At 48.4% G+C, this 17982-nt stretch overlaps 2 protein-coding genes across 9 annotated transcripts; both read right to left on the reverse strand.

The window, feature by feature from the left end:
- Positions 1 to 1321: 1321 nt before the first annotated feature.
- On the reverse strand, positions 1322 to 3250 carry PLD6 (phospholipase D family member 6; the record flags this gene model as incomplete). Its single annotated transcript, XM_082312354.1, has 2 exons — positions 1322 to 2708; positions 2827 to 3250. 2 exons carry the CDS (start codon positions 3248 to 3250, stop codon positions 2467 to 2469), a joined length of 666 nt encoding a protein of 221 aa, XP_082168480.1. The 3' UTR covers positions 1322 to 2466.
- Positions 2597 to 17007, reverse strand: FLCN (folliculin). 8 transcript variants are annotated; one of them, XR_014228219.1, is made up of 14 exons: positions 16684 to 16797; positions 15649 to 15927; positions 14683 to 14829; positions 13780 to 14001; positions 13128 to 13288; positions 12251 to 12342; positions 11301 to 11491; positions 10009 to 10122; positions 9504 to 9627; positions 9006 to 9137; positions 7248 to 7353; positions 4344 to 6453; positions 3667 to 4166; positions 2598 to 2708 (listed from the first exon to the last, which is right to left on the reverse strand). XR_014228219.1 is itself a non-coding variant. In XM_082312353.1 (12 exons), the coding sequence occupies exons 2-12, from the start codon at positions 15895 to 15897 to the stop codon at positions 6252 to 6254; spliced, it is 1740 nt and encodes a 579-aa protein (XP_082168479.1). In that variant the 5' UTR covers positions 15898 to 15927; positions 16684 to 16797; the 3' UTR covers positions 3639 to 6251. The 8 variants fall into 8 exon arrangements, 1 of the variants encoding a protein (XP_082168479.1); XR_014228220.1 differs by having other exon boundaries at positions 2606 to 2708; positions 5500 to 6453; XR_014228215.1 differs by having other exon boundaries at positions 2597 to 2708; positions 3667 to 6453; positions 16792 to 17007.
- Between the last annotated feature and the right edge of the window lie 975 nt (positions 17008 to 17982).

The following is a 17982-nucleotide window of genomic DNA, read 5'->3' on the forward strand; positions in this document are numbered from 1 at the left end:
TGGGACCTGGAGTTCTGGATGACTCGAGATTTTAAAGAATCATTTATTTGAAAGGATGAAGTTTTGGGGAGAGAGAAGGAAGCTCTGCAAGTCTGCGGGTGGTATCTGCGGTGGCAGTGGCCGTTCAGGTACTAATGGTCGCTCTTCCTCCACCGTCCTAACGAGAACAGGCGGCTTGCCTTAGTTCTGTCTGAGCACAGCTCTAACTGACGACTGACCCGTAACCGAAGGGGACTCGTTCTGGATTGAAACCACACACGCACCACGCTCTACCACTTGTACTCTGGAAACAACCCACGGGAATTGTGAGTAATGAGGATGCAAGAGTAATTTCCCCGTTTCTGTGACGATGTGACGCGGTGGCCAGCCCTCCGCCTCCGACCCGTGATGTGGCCGAGTGGCAAGGCGGCAGGGGAGCGGGGATGGCGGGACCCGGGCAGCGCCGGGGTGCTGCAGCCTCACGGCTACTGCAAATCCCTGCGGCTCAAAGCCAGGAACGATCACAGCGGGGCGGTGGGGAGAGGAGGAAGCACAGCTGTCCTCGAGCCCTGTCCATCCGTAGGGCAGAATGGCCTCTTTTAAGGGGCGTTTTCCACACAGATTAGTCCGGGAAATAACGTCTCACACGTGATATTTTCCCTCTGCAAAGAGGAATGGGTGTTGGAGGCTCCTCTTTCTCAGTATGTGAGTTCCTCTCTCCTTCCCATCTCCCTTCCACTCCAGTTTATTTCAGTGCTTTTTTAAGAGCCACTGTTCCCGATCAACTGCTCACTGTAATAGAAATGTCACTTTTCCTCACGGTATTTATTCCTTACAACATCTTGTGTGACACGCTAGGTTCCCATGGATGTAGCTGATCATTTTTATTTTGTAAATATAATTACCTAACTTTACATTAACTATATCGTAATAAACTATTTTTGCACCACCCTTTGTATGCTGTGTACTGAGGTGTTTCTTTCAACAAGGACACCACTATGGAAAGAACAGAGCAGAGGCCAGAGCCTGAAACCCGGCGAGCCGTTTGCTTTTATAGTCACACTTCACAAAGAAAATGCAACAGGTAGCATTTTAATAGCAATAACATGTTTAAAGTAGTGTCAGTCTAACGCTGCTGAACAGGATTTACTACATAATGAACTTCCTCAGCTGCCTCCATAGTTGCTATGCCACAGATAACAGAAACGCAGGTTTTTTCCCCCAGACCCATGCCAACTTTCTCAAACAGAATAGAGCAAATCTGCAGTCTGCTGATGTTATTCCTTGTATCCTAAATGACACCTAAGGATCTACAGGAATTTTTAATTATTTGGATCCTTGGAACAACCAACGCATGAGGGCTACCTGGAGTGCAAAAACCAAAAGATGATGTTGAGCTTTTCTATGAAAATGGTATATTTAACAGTGCTAATCACAGCACCGCTGTAACAAGCCAAACTGGTAACAAAATGTTAAGGCCTTTTTTCATTCTGAGAGATTTTGAGGCACTTTATATTCAGTATAAAGCAATTCTTACACAGACATTTCGAGTTTTGAAATCCTGAAGTTTAGACCCATCTTTGTTCCACCCTGAACTGTAGGGACAGAGATCTTCCCTCCCTCTTGCTATTCACTTGCTGTTCCCCACCCTGCTGCTGCCAACGCAGGCGGTCGAAGTCACCGAACCAGACCAGGACACGGTGTCCCCACCTGAAGGAACTGGGGTTTCCTTCCACCGCTCCACTCTGAAGTCGGTGACCGAACTCCAGCCCTGTCTGCTCTCAAGACAAGACCGACTGACCCCAAAGAACAGTTTCTCTCATTGCTTCCCAGACTTCCCTACACTTCCTTGCTGGAAGACGAGCTGTCCTTAGTATCTGTTCTCACGCTGGAACTCCACTAATCTTAAACCAAAGGAAACGTGTACAGAATCAAAATGTTCTTCTAACTTCTGCCTTCATTATTTCTCACAAATTTCCTTTTTACAAACTTTCAACAATTAATGCCAACAAGAAATGTAACTAGGGTGCTTAATTTCTCTATACGAACTCTAGCTTTGCTGTAGCCCTCAACTCTTCTTTAGTTACTAATGTAGAGGAGCCACTGGGCTACAATTCCATTCTGCAGTATCCCAAGTTGGAAAAAATCCATTTCACCGTTGAAACACCTACCCAGCACCGTACAAACATACCTCGTCTGCGCCAGGGCACGGCAACGAGCCTGCCTGTAGTTTTAAGCTCTGTGAATGCAGTCCTATTACAGCTATCCTCACAAAACAACTCGCCAAACAGTTGGGTCACTCCCTCTAGCACGGGAATGACCCACAGCTAGGGACCCCTGGCACTGTAGGGTAGAGAGCACTTTGCTCCTCCGGAGGAGCTTACCTAAACTGCACCCAGATGGATAATACAATGATGTCTACACATAGGAACAAAGTCCATGGATGCTATCCGTTAAGTACTCCACCAGCCCTGTGCGGCAGCTCAGTCATTTCTTGTCTTTGGAAAAAAATCTGTAGTTGATGGGATTGTACTCTTCCCAAATCCTTTCGAACTCATCCAGAAAAGGCTTCACATACTCGGCGTCCTCCATGACCAGCACGTTCTCCCGGTTGTTCTGGATCGCTTGCGTGGTCCAGTTGAGGGAGCCTGTGATGAGCATCCTCCCGTCCACGATAGCGAACTTGTGGTGCATGTAACCGTTCTCCTGGTCGTGGCGCACCTGGATCCCTACAAAGACACAACCGCCTCCTCAGTGGTCCCCGAAGGCGCCCCCCCGGCCGCGGCCACCCCGCGCGCCCGGCCGCGCCCCGCCCGCAGAGGCCCCCGGCCGCGGGGGCCGCCTCACCGGCGAGCCGGAGGCGGCCGATCTGGGAGCCCTGCAGCCCCATGTACTGCGCGTCGGTGACGACGCGGACGCGGACGCCGCGGCGGTGCAGGAGCTGGACGGCGCGCCCCAGCTGGGGGCTGGAGAAGGCGAAGAGGCAGATCTCCAGGGAGCGGCGGGCGGAGAGGAGGCGCCGCAGGAGGCGGCTGAGGGAGCAGTCCCCGCGGGGCAGCGGGCAGGGGCAGGGCCGGGCCGCCGCGCCGGGCCGCGCCGCCTCGGCCAGCAGCTCCTCGGTGCAGCTGGGCTGCGAGGGGAAGAAGAGGACCTCCCGCAGGGGCCGGCGCCGCCGCCGCCGCCAGGCCGCCAGCGCCAGGACCGCCGCCGCCGCCGCCGCCGCCGCCGCCAGCCCCAGGCCCGCCCGCCGCTGGGCGCCCGCCGCCCACATGCCCCCGCCGCCGCCCCCGCCCGGCGCATGCGCGGTGGCTCCGGGCGGGAAGCGGCCTCGGGGAGCCTCCGCCGCCGGGGCGCCGAGCGGCCCCCGGCCGCAGCCGCCCCCCCAGCCGCCCCCCGCGGCCCTGCGCCGGCCGCCTTCTGGGCCCGCGGGCGCTTGGGCTGCGTCGGGACGGGGGAAGGACGGACGGAGGGCTGCGCTGAAGAGGCGAGCCTCGTCTGGAAACCAAGCCTCCTCGCCCCCCTCCAGCCCTGCCCGCTGCCAGCCGGCGGTGCTGGGTGCTGCCCCAGCCCAACCCGCCCTGCGAGCCGGACCCCGGGCGGCTGGGAGCGGTGCCCAGCGCCGGGTCTGCCAGCCCAGACTGCTCCCACCCCGCTCCCGGGCATACGCTGCCGCAAAGGAAACCGTACCAGAATACAGAAACACCCTGCTTTAATCAGTTTGTCTTTAAGGCGCATCGTTTAGAGGGAAGGAGGGTGGTGAAAGATGTCTGCAGACACGCTTTTCTGTTAGTTAAGTTGTGCACATTCCAGCTAGCGCCGACGGCAAAAGGAGCACCCGCGGCCTAATCCGCGAGCTGCAGGAACTCGCCCAGACACTTGGGTAATCCGCGTAGAGATCTGTTCTGGCAGGCGAGCACAGCTGGTTTTATGCTACACAGGAGCCCTGGGTTCACAGACTTAGCAACTCTCCCCCTTCTTTCCTCTGGCCATTTTGTAAGCGTGAAGTTAGTGGTTTCCTTGCCCTGGCTCAAAACCCATACGTTATCCAGAGTCCGCCTGTCCGTGACGCAGCCCTGTCTCACACATCAGGATGGAGACCGATGCACACCGTGTACAACTCACTGCTTACACAAGCACAAGGAAGACGAAGAGGAAGCCTCAGGCTTGACCTGGTGACCGCCTTTTTGCTGTTTTGAAAGAAACCACACCTCTGTTCAGAAACATGGGCTTTGCTAATGGGTGCTTATGCACCAACTGCAGGTCAGAGACAAGGTTTTAATGTTGGATTGCTTGGGAGAGTTATTCTTTACAAGATAAAAACAGTTCAGCCCTCAAGAAGGTCTAAATGCCAAATAATGTCTTACCTGTTGTGTTACGCAGCTCTGAATTGGACCAGAATAGCTTTCAAGTACAAAAATAGAGTACTAGATCACATGAAAAGTAGCCACGAGAGCGAGCACCGACCTAGCACTGGAAATTCTGATTTACTAGTCCACGCTTTTCTAATTACTTCTGTCGCCTTCATCCCACTCTCAGTGGGCTTTGTTCTTCCCTCCTGACTAGCACCTAGCACATAGGAAGCAAGATGCATATATTATTCCAAGCTTCCTTTCCTGTGGATAGAGCTTGAGCACCTCTTTGGTCCCACGTTGCCTTACTGACAACTGGGAAATGCAAGCCTTTTTGCAAACCCTGAAATTAAATAAGTGGTTAGTTTTTGAAGTAACAGAGCAATGCCTTTTTCCAAGCATCTGTTTGCTGTTTGAATATCCTGCGGTTGTTTATGTCCAGTCAAGCATTTTCAATTAATGTATCTGAGAATCTCTTGCTCCATATGTACAAGAAACTAATATATACAAAGTTAAGAGGAGAAGACCTGTTCAATTCTGTAAATTGGATCAAGGCTAAGATGCAGGAATTACCTTGCGGATCAACTGCTGCTTCCCCCACCCCAACACACAGGCACAGTGAAAATCAACACAAAACTAGGCTTTGTCCATTTTACAAAAATAGCTCTTAATGAGATTTAATGCCTGTCGCCGTTTTACAGATGTTCCAGACAAAAATCAACCTGCATATTTTATATATAAGAACAGAACTCACGACAAGTTGGAACATCCCCTCTGAGCTTGAGTCTTGTTTGAATGAGTGTAGAAGGTCACCTGGTAAAACCTGCCTCTAGCTTGTTAAAAACGTCTATGGTAACATCAAGTTTTCCCCAACAATGATCCAGGGGGAGAAAAAAAAAAAAAAAAAAAACAACAGACAAAAAAAAAAGACTTCACAACAGAAACAGTAATTCCTTACAATACGGATAAGGAATATCTCTTTAGGTAATTAAAAAAAATGCACCAATGTTTCCATGAATTGTTAAGCAAAAATGGCTACTATAGAGTTATATAAGAAGGGAGCACCTACAGGTTAGATCTTTTCTGCTTAACTTAATTAGGAAGCTAGAAAACTATTTCTGAAGACAGAACACCACCAGCAACCTTATCCTGGTGAGGTTATCTTCATTACCTGGAAGTTTTGCAACCACAGGCAAAACAAGGCGAGTATTTCACCCTCTGGAGAAGAAAGCAGGCTGCATTTTGAGGCTTCTTATGTTACAATTCTCCCTCCCAGACGAGATTTCCAAAGCAAATGCTGAAACTGTCTCAAGTTAAGATATAAATAAATAAAGTGGAGTGACAGGACTCCGACAGAATATCCTGACTTATGCTACAGCAGAAAATAGTCTCTTCTTAAATCCGAGCATAAAGTGGTTTGAAATAATTTACACGTGATCCATATCCTGTGACACGTCACTTATTTTTGGTTCTTGTTCTCTCAGGCATTTAGGCAATTTATGCGGGATTCGGAGAGATGAACTATATCCACTCCCAGGAGTTCTCGATGTTGTCACAGGTATCCGAGTCTTGCCAATGAAATCTAAAACTGAGGTCTACTGCCACACCATAATGCTTAATGAGGACAGTATGGGATTTTATTAATTCATGCTGATTCTTTGAGCATTACTGTATTTTAGTCTTGAGTGTAGAGGTCTAGATTTAGAGTTGAGTTTCAGGACAGACAGCAGCACTGTTTATTAGCACTTGTTAGTCCAGTCTCACAGCAATTAGAAAAGACTCAAGTCACTCTTCAAGTTAGTTTGAGGACCAGAACAGTGACGAAGTTTCACTATCCGCCTAATGCACGTGCTGCAGGCTCAGCAGTGGTAACTCGGGGTTCCCTGCCATTATCTGAAGGCAGCAAGTGAGGCTGGGCACCCTTTAGTTCCGGGACTCTGAGGACGTTGGGCTGCGAACTGTTGACATCAGGTGGGACTTGTACGTCTTGCTCAGGCCAGTCATCCAGAACTTGAGAAGCTTGACATTGTCCTCCTCTGCAGCTCCCAGAATGCTCAGCAGTTTTTGGGTATCCTCCTTGGGTCTGCTGTCCACTTTAGTGAATTTAAAGAGGACCTTCACTTTACTGCAGAAACAAGAAACTCCTGTCACTATTACAATGGACTTGCATGCATCAAACAGGGAACGAGCAGTAGCTGTAGCTTCTCTTGGTACCTACTGCAACTAAATGTTAATAAAAGCTTCAAGCAATATTCCACAGAAACTATTCTGACGCTTTGAATGAAGAAGGTGGGGGGAAGAAGAGTACTAGAAAAGGGGGCATTAGTTAGTGAGATTACTCATTTTCAGTAGTAATATGCATAATTCTAGTCTGTTTTTTCATTCTAGCGCAAAGTAAAACAATTAATTGTGACACCTGGGAATCTCCCTGGGAGACACATCTAATGCCCATCTGGCCTTCAGGTAAATTCACAAAATCGTAACGTTCCGTGAATTATTTCACATGACTGCCTGGTCTTCCTTTATAACTACTTGCACCCTTGAAATGTAGCCCCTGAAGGCGCAATCAAGAGATCTGTTTGGCATGTCATCTGCACTGGAATACAGCGCACACTGACAGGCATCTATATATTTGCATACTTAATCCTCATAATGTATACAAGGCAGACAAGTATTGTCATGTAGGTAACCTACAGATGCGTGAACTGAAGCATAAAGGTTAAGAACCGCTGAAAGCCAAAAAGACAGCCTGGACCGGAGCAGAACAACTCCGATATTCTTAGCTCCCAACAGTAAAGCCAACTACTGTCAATACTACAGCAGAAGTTACCCGACTACAAGTTTGTCCCGTACTCTGCCGTAACCGTTCCAGGACTAGTGCCAAAGCTGTTTCTCTGAAAGGAATGTACTCGTACTTACTTCATCCACTCCTCCTTCAGGCAAACAAGGCACTGATCCACAACATCTACAGAAAGGTTCTGGTTGGTCAGGGCAGCTTCGATCTTGTTCAAGATTGTAGGGCCAACTACAAGATCAGAAAGAGGGGGAAAAGGGTGAGAAAGAGGACACACAAGCTATAGGTTACCCACTTACACGTTTACTAGTAATTGTTAGCAAGGCCTAGTCCATTTATTCTGTGACCTGGGCCTGAATACCTGCTGGAATTACAGACAAGAATACACATTTGTTCCACCTCTTATTCTTTTCAAGAGCACTAGTCTGCCCTTATTTTTCACCAGTACTTTGGTCTGGTGCATTAATGCAGCTTCCTCTATATGCAGAAAGCTACACTAGTAATAACAGCACAGCCAATTTCAACATAGAATTTGGCTTGATTAGTTCACAAATAACAATCTTCCTTGAGTCAGGAAGAAACCTACCTATTCTACAAGGTGGAAAAATATACCCCCCAGTGGCCTGCCCTCGATTTCATCATCTCCATGGAAGAGGAGCTAAAGATCATCCCACTAGAAAAACATCTGATCCAAGAAGCAATGTGGAATTTTGTGAAGAATCCTGGGACATGCACACAGGTTCAGGGGCCTTTGTTTTCTTCAGACCTACTTTTAAACTGTTGTTTAGATTTTGTTGTTTCTAGTCCTGTATCAAAAGCTCATTAAAAAATGCAAAGTTATGACAAATCTTCATGCCTTGTATAATATACATACATACATACATACATATATATATATATATAAAAATATAAACCCTCAATTTTAAAGTCTCCACTTACTCTTGATTTAATGTTTCTCTTGTTAAGGGCAGTTCCAGGATACTTAGTAAAAAAACAAACCAACCAACAACCAACCCAAGGCATTCCTCTCCTGGACCACTTTCTGGAATTCCCTAGGAGGCTTTTTTCCCAGCAGTCCATGGCCCAATAAGTTTGATGCTGTGGTGAGGAAAAGACCTTTCAGTCTATTTCAGACCTTTCAGTGACTATTTCTGTCCAGAAGATTCTGGACATGCCGCTGGCTGGATGCAAAGTAGACTACTGTAATTATACATGTGGGACCTACAGCAGCTGCTAGAGCACAGGAAGAACACTACAGAGGGAGTAAGTCTCTGCTTTGCATCGCACCTGTATCTTCAGAGGACAGAGCAGGAAGGATTAGCCATCTCTCAAGTCTCTTGAGACAGTCAATGAGGCCAATTCATCTAAATTAAGACTTCCCAGAAAACAGAAGACTGATGGACCTGACTCAAATCACATCTAGGTGCAAGTGCTCAAGTCCTTGAACAAAGTAGGCAAAAAAGTCCGGGCATTTCTGTATCAGTCATACTTTTCTATCAAGTGGAACATGGGAGATGAGTAACGGCATCATCCTGATAAGCTAGACTTACTCAAAATAAACACACAAGTATTCCAGAATAGAAAACGTTCATTGTGGGTTACAGAAGAATTTCCCTACAATTGCTACCATACACATTACAGAATTCGTTTCTCATGTCTGAAAATTAATAAGCAAAATGCTGATCTGGTAAAGCAAACCCTTTATAATTAAACAGACTGCAGTAAACCTCACCTCAAAGAGCAGGACCCCAGTTGTATACTGACCTGGCTTCTACTCAGACTTCCTTAAGGGCCAGGACATGAACAGCATAAAAAACAGCTAAAGATCAAGATGCTCTTTTAACCTCAGTGATACCGGTTCTTTCACCTTTCAAATCACCCACCTCGATCTGCTGCTACAGGGCTACCGCTGGTGACAACAAACTCGTACTTGTTGAGGGATTGTTCGTCATCAAACAGAGTTGGGTACAGACTGGACCGGGTTGCAGCGCGAACTTCCACAAGGACCGCGAACTCTAGAGCAACAAGAGCCCAAAAGAACATTGACTGTACTAGCCCAGATTCTAAAATACAGCGACATACCCTGCTCTGAGAAAGCACGGCTCTGTCAGCTTACAATATTTGGCCCAGCATTAATCTTTCCTCAGCAGGAACCAGGACTGTCAGCTACGGTATGATCAGTGCTTAAAGCAGGTGTCACACCTTTCAACTAGTGATCAGGCAGGAGTACGGGGGAAAAAAAATGAAGTGGTACAGGTTTTAGTTGATGCAGCATTGTTAGACTTTCTGCCAATACTTAATACAAAAAAAAAAAATCATCATCTTGTGTCCTTTAACATAAGATGACAGGGAAATGAGAGGGTTCTGCAACAGGTTCTTACCAGATGATAGTATATGGGATGGAATTTGGACATGTGGGCTAAGCCCTAGGAAGTTACACCGATATGCCTCTTCATACTGCTCACTGTAGGGGATGATCCGCACACAACCAACAGGCAGCATGGTCTAGAGAAGGAAGGAAGCATGTCAAGAGAATCACTGGAGCTAAACCAGCAAAATACAGTTTTCTGCCTGACTTCCAGGGCCAGCCAAGACTTGGAGCACTGCTCAGGCAGATGCTCCTGATTTGGGGGATCAGAAATATCCTACTCCGCTTGAAAGACTATGCAGTTGCTGAGGACAACCAAGACATCCAAAGGTTGAGGGTTTTTTTGTCTGATGGGGGGTTTTGGGGGGGGGGGTTTATTGTTTTTACAAAACCACGTAATTTAGAACACATTCTCCACAAGATACATGTCAGAGACAGGTTATTATGAAGGCTAGACTACTAGAGAAATATACGTGAAAATATGCAGCAAAGGAACAAAACAAAGGAAAAGTTTCTACCCGTAGCACGTCAAAAGCAGACTGGACAAGATCCATGTCTCGAGCTTTCCAGATGACCTGGTTCCCCATCAGAACATGCCAAGCCAGCATGCGGAATGCTGATGCCCCAAGAACCTGAAAAAAAAACAAAACAACAAACCATTCTGCATTGAAAATTAGTGAAACGTCCAGTTTGCCCCGTGAAAAACATGATGGCCACATAAGAAAACGGCTAGAACTGAACAGCAGAAACAAACACGAAAATTTAGCAGGTCTTGTGCACAGAGTAATAGCTCTAAACCACAGCACCAAGACCAAGTATTTCTCTGACAAGTGCGAAAGGCGGACTGTCATGCAAAGCGATATTCGGCCCCATCTATGGTTTCAAGAACAAACAGCAGCAAAGCACTGCTTTGCCAACATGCCTAACCACTGATCCAATTCAATATCAAGCACATTAAGAGGACAACAGTTTCATTTCTAGGTGGCTCCAAATTCTTCAGTGCTCTGGCCAGACTGCATCAATCAGCCCACTTGTTGGCCAAATTAGCGGTTTTGGTAAGATGGACACAGGACCGCTTGGAATGGGACTGAACTACTTCTATTAGATGATAACAGCTTTCAGGCATTTCTCTGATCTGGGTTATGTTCACAACAGTGATTCAGGCACGAAAGATTAAACAATATTCTTAGACAAGCCTCCAAAGGCACACACTTCCACAACACAGTGGTGTAGTTCAATAGCTTCAAGCATTCCAAATTAGGAGACAGCAGAACAAGAGGAGGTGAAAGACATAAAGCAGGTATTTGTCAGGAGTGTCCAGGAAAACGGGCTGATGTGAAAGAGACTGTGGCTCAAATGCACTGAATCTTCCCCCTCAGCCAGGTAACTAGAAGCACTGGATAAAAGCTAGATCTGTACAGAACCATTTGTTTGTTTGTAAGTTATCTTTTCCCTCTGAAATACTTTTGTTTTAAGCAAATAATACTTGGCTTTGAAGATGCTACACGACCTCTCTATTAAATTACTGTCACTGCTCTTGGGAAGAAGGGAAGTACAGAATTTGAGAGAAATCATATGATCCCATCCCACATGACTGATGATCACTAGACGTGATCTCAGGAGAAGGGCGCGTCCTCAGAGACGCAGTTAACACCGTATTACTAGCTGTGTAGGCACTGTGCTGAACACAGAACCAGGAAGAAGTGCAGACTGCAGGAAATAAATGTATCTTTTCAAAAAACATTATCAGGAGAACAAGAGGTTATTAGCTTGTGAATTGAGCATCAGGATAACTGCGCTCCTCTCTTACCTGTCTCATGTGCCTGAGAGAGCGGAAGACAGACAACCTTCTGTGAGCTACATTCCAGCTGTTGCAATCTGGCATCAGGGATGTTTCAGGTGAGCATTTAGATAGCTCCTGCCCTTCCACAACATCTGGCTGGGAAGAAGGCTTCTCTTCTTCCTCGGAACCATCCCAGCCTTCCGACTCTTCTTTCAGGTCTAGCAAAAAAAGGTAGAGCGGTCATAAAAATTGCTGCTGTCTACGTATGGGAACTGCCTCAGAAGTGCCTACACACGCGGCAGCCAACTGAATTTGGCTATATGTGGGGAGACACAGTTCAGGACACAGTAACTAAAAGTACTAGTGCCACAGACACACCTGAGGTGTTAATGAAGTTTCATAGTTCAGATATACAATAACCACTGAAGGGTCAAGAAGGAATTTTCATCTTCTACAGAACACAAAGTCACATCTTTTGACCAGCTACGTGTTTTCTACTCTTGCTTTAAATGTCATGGCCAAAGCCTTGAGGCAGGTTTTGTAGATCCTAGTCTAAATGGATTAATAAAAATAATTCAATGCAAGAAAAAATTATGATCCTTTAATTTTAGAAATTTTGTAGAAAAAGAAGCAAGAAGAATGCTCCATGTGTTGTGACTGCAAATTCTTCTGGCCGTAGAGATTCATCGGGAGGGCCAACCCAGCCAGCGAGAACAATAATCATCATGATGCAACACCCCTACACAAGTAACAAACACCACGTGTGCGTGCAGAGAGCCTACGAGGCCAAGGGCCTTGACTTCACATTCCTGTCAGAGTCATCTCCATATGTGAGAGGACATCAGTTACTGCAGAGACTACTGGGAAGGTGAAGTCCAAGAGAGATGGCTGCACTATGATGCTGACAAAAGGACTTGGTGTTTTACCATCCAAAGTGTTCTCAGAGGGTCTTCCAGCTCTGGAAACTTCTATCTCACCTGCAAGTTTTTCCATCTGAACGAGGGTGTCTTCTGTTGGTGCTCCCTCCAGAAGCTTCTCTGTAAGTCGGCTGCCACAAGCTTTCAAAAGCCTGGAGACGTTGAAAGAAACAGAAGTAGCGTTCATTAAGCCCGCTTGCTAGGTGCAAAATTCCAGTAAGAAACTTGGTGCAATGAGCTCAACAAAAAATCCAACCACTAAGCAATTTGTCTTTCCTCTCAACACATCTCTATGCTTTCCTTAGTGTGGTAACTAGGAATGCATCCTACAACCGCTGCCACGCAAAGTCACCGAAAGGCCTACCATTTTGCAATTACTTTATGCAACATACTTATCCCCCATCCAAGTCACATGCCAGTGTTGCAACCCTCTCTGTGGCATCTTTCCAGGGAAGTCTGATGAGCAAGTCAGGCACTGGAGCAACTGGACTCCCACAGACATACTGCTGTGCCAAACGGCTGCACCTCCCACGCTGCCTATCACAACACACGGGCACTTCCAGGTGAACCACCACTGTACTTCAAGTGCAAATCCGGGGTACAACACACTGCAGGTGGGAGCATCTTTTCGTGCTTTCTTCCATACTCACTTTTACACTGCAAAGCCTTTCCGTCTAGATAGACATGGTTTCCATTAGCAGCTACACTAGTAGGTTTACTTCACAGCAACAAGAAATTTTTTTTATCCTAAAGGCAACAGCAGGCTGCTGTCTTTCTGTGCTTAGCTCCTTCCAATTCAGAGACTACTTAGCAAAGTCCAACTTAGAACCTCAAGAAAAAATACCCATGCACCCAAATCACATTTCCACCCTTTCAGAATATGGCAATATTCTCCTCATGAAGGAGTTGTAGAAGCCAGATACACAAGTGGCATTACCAAGCAAAAGAAGTATGCAAACATGCCCACAGGTTTTCATCGTTGGTCAGTGACGTTAAGGAGCGGGCTGCATTGCCGTTCCGCTGGTGCAGGAAGGGAGTGAAGGCCGTGTTCATCCGCTGGGCACGCTGAGGGCACCCGTACTGCTCTGCTTCAAACACCTACACCACAGAAGAAGGGCAGTATAAGAGACTGGAAAAGGTAAAATGCTTACATGAAGCTGAGCCAAAAAACCCCACAAACATATGAAGTGAAAAGGGTGCGTCACGCACAATCATCCAAAATACATCGTAAATCATGGGAAAAGAGGGAAGGGACATCTTATTCTTAGATTGACCAAAATCACCATTAAGTAACATCTGCGCTCCAAAACCATTGTCCTTCACAACTTTAGTTGCTTAAATTTCTAACAGAGCTATTGTCTAGCAGTTAGGTCTGTGAAAAGTGTTATAACTGGCTTAAAACGAGAGGGGCACCCTGCTCCTTCCCTCCTACACCCCCAGATACGCACTGTCCTCTTGTCCCTTGTATCAACCTTAATGACCACCCTGGCTGCGATGAGCTGGAATAGCTTTTTGACTCAGTTATAAATCAACGATCATAATGTTTTACTAACGTTGAGTCAAATGGACTCTGTGCTACTCTGACCTACCTTAAGTGCTTTGCCCTGAAGCTCATCAATGATGCCTCTGATTTTTCCCAACAAGAAAGGCCAGGAGTTGATGAGGTAAATCCGGTCCATCATGATAGTGATGATGCTGTACCAGCGTTGGAAACCTCGAGCCAGGCTGTCTTTGATAAAGAAGGTGTGGCTGAACACAAAACCATGCTGTTCATCTCCGAAAAAAATAGGGCCCTCACGTCCTGGGCAGACCTGAAGGGGAGGGACACACACCCCAAAGCAGTTAAGCACATAACACAGCTGAAACGGTAATAAACCAAACAAAGCTTCCTGCTCTTTAACACACACTTGGTGAATAAAACAAGCCTTTTTTAGGCTACTGTCCAAAACCCAGGGTCAAACAGACCTCCAGAGGTATCCTACAAACACTACAAAACCTTCAATTTAACTGTATTTTAAGAATTCAGCTCTATTCAACTACAATACTGTTGAGAATCCACAAGGGATTTTGCCAATCCTGACACACAAATGCTCATTAATCTGTAAGGTTCTCCCTTCACTTCTATGAAATGCCGAATGTTAATGGTCTACAAAGATCAAATTTTTTTTGGCACTAAACAATAGATTCCAATGTTTTTAAAAGAACAGTTTATCTTACAAAGAAAAACAGTAAGCACATATGAGCAAAAACAAGAAAGGGAAATTTTTGGTCTCACAAGGTGAGAAGAAGAAACCCTCAAGGTTATCAAAGATCATCTGTTAAATATCACCACCAATCCTGGAATGAACAGACTTGTGTGTCCATTTTCCATCTCCATTCCCTCCTTGTTTCAGGCTGCACAGAGCAGCCAGGACCAGCAAAGCACTATCTTGGATTTGAAACGATACATAAGGCCGCAAATAGGTTTTCTCCCTGTACTCCAAGACAGTTACCTCGCAGCTGAGACTGCGAACACAGGCCTGGCGCACGATGCTGAACAGCTGGGGGTGGTTTGGGTGCTGGTGACTGACATACTTGATTGAAGTTTCTTTGTCATGGCTGACATATCCGGGATGTCCTCCTGCAAGAGAGCGGCAACCCTGAAGACAGAAAAGCAAATCCAGCCATAAATGAGCATGCAATTATCTAAGGTTTCCAAAGGCCTCTGCATATTCCCTTCAAAACATAGGGAAACATTACTTACACATATAGGTAAGAACACAAATACTTAGAAGATAAAAATATGAGTCAGGGTCAGGATTTGAGCCTAGCTCCTCACATATAATTCTGTGCAATATACTTCCTCTGCTGTTATGCTCGTTTTCCACTATTTAATTTGATGGTGAACTTGGTGCTGGCTCTACAAGTGGTAAAATTCAGTTAACAGCAGCTGTGAAACCAACTGGCCTAACAAAACTGGCCATAACCTAAAGGAAAGTAAATAACAAATACCTCAGAACAAGTACTAATAGTAGATAAGCACGAGAATGACTGAGAACATACATTTTCTCTATTGTTTTAATTGCTTTTGCATTTTTTTTTTGTTTCCTAATCGATACTGCTCTTAAAATAACTATTAATAAATGACCAGACCTAATCTAATGAAGTAAATGCTATTCAAGGATGAGGAAAGCATTTCTCAGCCACAAGAGAATCACAGATCACAGGACTTAAAGAGACCTCGAGACACCATCTTGTCAAGGTCTATATACTCAACAACAGTTCCTTCATCCTCTTGTCACAGATCATTACAGTTTATGAGGACTTGGGAGATCTTCTGGTACTAGCAGTCACATACAAAACTACTGCAGTTCACATTTTTTTTCTCTCTTAAACAATTGAATGCGCATTAGAGAATCCAAGAGCCCTTTAGTTAAGCCAAGGGCCACTGATGTCCGCACACAGATCTTCACACTTGCCTCACACATGTCTGACTTCTTTGGCCCTGGGCTGCTGGAGTCGGCGCTGGCACCTTCTGCTGGGCTGTGCGAGCGGATCCGACTGCTCATCTGAATGCCGCCTTCTTCCTCTTCTGCCTGCTCATTCTGCCCAGAGATGTCCCCGCTGCTTGCGCCTTGGGGAAGCGGTGAATGTAGAACCTCGGTACAAAAGAGGGTGCGAGGACCGTGGAGCTCACAAAAATGGCAGAGGGCAACAATAGCATTCATAGTGATTGCTCAGGACATACGTCAGGCCTCCTGCAGGCAAGGGAGAAAGCACACAACATCAGCACAACGGGTATCAAGGCACCTCTTAGGCCTGACTGGTCACGTCCTGCTCTATACCCCTCCAGGAGCGGCTGGCCTTAGGCTCGGCCTAAGGGACCAGCACAACTCCCCCACGGGGTGACCTGAGCAAGGACCAGTCCTTCGTGCCCTGATGGGACGGGAAGCTGACCGATCCCCCCGTGCCCGGATCCCGGGCCCTGAGCCGGGGCACCTCAGGCCCCACGGGGGTGGAACGGGACCGGACCCCCCGTGCCCAGATACCTCCGGTCTTACCAGAACAGCTCGGGGTCGGACAGAGCAGACCCCCGTGCCCGGACACCTCGGGCCCTGCCGGGCCCGGCGCAGCTTCCCCGTGCCCGGAGGCCTCAGGGCGTAACGGGTCGGGACCGGCCCTGCTCAGCGCACCCGAACGCCTCAGGCCCAGCCGGCTTCGGGCCGGCCTCCCCTTCCGGGGCCCGGCCTCCCCGCTCCGAGACCGGCCCAGCCCAAGGCCCCCGTGCCCGGACACCCGCGGCTCGGCCCCCGCTCACCGCGGCTCCCCCGTCCCGTCCCGTCCCGTCCCCGCGGGCGCCTGACACCGACTGACCCACCGGCCCGTACCACCCCTACCGGCAGCTAGGGGGGAAGAGGGGCAGGCAGCTCCCCGGCTGCCCACCCGCCGCCGCGCCACGGAGCGGCGACGAGAGGGAGGAGGAAGCGGGAGAGGGAGGCGGAGGCCGTCCGTACCGCGGTACCGAGCCGGTCCTGCCCGCCGCTCCCCCGAGGATCCCCCCCGGTGCGGCAGTGACTCGGCCCACGGCCGCCCCGTCCGCAGGGGCCGGGCAGAGCTATTACCTCAAGACGAGAGGGGGACGATGAGAAGGTCGGGAAGGCGCCTCCTTCCTTCCCTCGCTATCCCCTGCCCCGCTGTCGCGCCGCAGCGAGCGGACAAGAGCGTCCGGCCCCGGCAGCCGAGAGGGGACGAGCCGCCGCCTGCGACCCCGCAACCGCTGCAGCCGGAGCGGGCTCGGCTCCCCCCGCCGGGTGGTGCGGGCCGCTCGGCGGATCACGTGACCGGCGGCCCCGGGAGGGGGCACGAGGCGGCCGGTGCGCAGGCGCCGTGGGGGGCGGGGCCGGGCCTGCCCGGAGGCGGGGCCCGGCTGAGGGCCGCCGGCGCGAGCGGCCACCGCGGCGGGGGAGGAGCTTCGCAGCCCGCGCCCCCCGCGGCGCGGCGGGCGTGCGCCCCCCGGGCTGGGCCCGCTGCTCCGGTACAGGCCCTCCGTGCGCGCACCGGCGGTACCCGTCACGGGTTTTAACTCCTTAAACGACTTCGAATGTAAGATGAGGGCAGATGAAGGCTTCCAGGACGTATTCTCTCTTCCCGCTGCATTCACCAAGCAGTTACACGAAGGTGCTCGCAGGGGTAAAGTAGGAGGCTGAGGGAAGGGAGCGAGGCTTGAGCTGAACAGGCCTGTTCAGGCTCTCCGACACAGGCCCTCTCTCCGTTAAACCTACTCCAGTTTCTCTTCAGGGTATCAAGTTTTATTAGAGGATTATTTATCTCTAGAAACCTACGACAGAAAGATAAACCAAATTCCACGTGAACTATTCATCCTTTCAGGCTTCAAAATAATAAAGTACTGGATTCCGCCCCGCACCCTGGCCTTTACATTGGAGTGCACCCCTGTAGAGTTTTAAATACCCAAGTCTGAACAGAAGTAGCAAGTCTTCCACAAGATAACAGCATAGATCATTCGGCTGAGTAAAACTTGTACTTAAATCCCAAGAACGAACAGCTATCCCTGATACCACTGCAATATATGCCTCCGGCTCCAAGCAGCCACGCATGGACTAATCATTGTGCCTCTGAAGAAAACGATACTCGGATGGTCAGCGAGACGGATGATTACTGTAACACAAAGATCAGATATGACTAGAAGTGTTTGATCCAAAGTCCATCTAATCCTGGAGCCCATCTCAGACAAGGACCTGCAGCAGCACTTCCCAAGGAAGACACGCTGTTTGCACAAAACGAACTACTAGTGC

Source organism: Platalea leucorodia (assembly GCF_965183815.1).
Source record: "Platalea leucorodia genome assembly, chromosome: 5".
NCBI classification, from domain to species: Eukaryota; Metazoa; Chordata; class Aves; order Pelecaniformes; family Threskiornithidae; genus Platalea; species Platalea leucorodia.

Coding starts and splice junctions, on each gene's coding strand:
- FLCN (XM_082312353.1), bottom strand. CDS start 15,897: ATGAATGCTATTGTTGCCCTCTGCCATTTTTGTGAGCTCCACGGTCCT. Junction 11,492..12,250: donor TCAGATGGAAAAACTTGCAG/GTGAGATAGAAG, acceptor TTTTTTTGCTAG/ACCTGAAAGAAGAGTCGGAA. Junction 10,123..11,300: donor CTCTCAGGCACATGAGACAG/GTAAGAGAGGAG, acceptor TTTTTTTTTCAG/GTTCTTGGGGCATCAGCATT.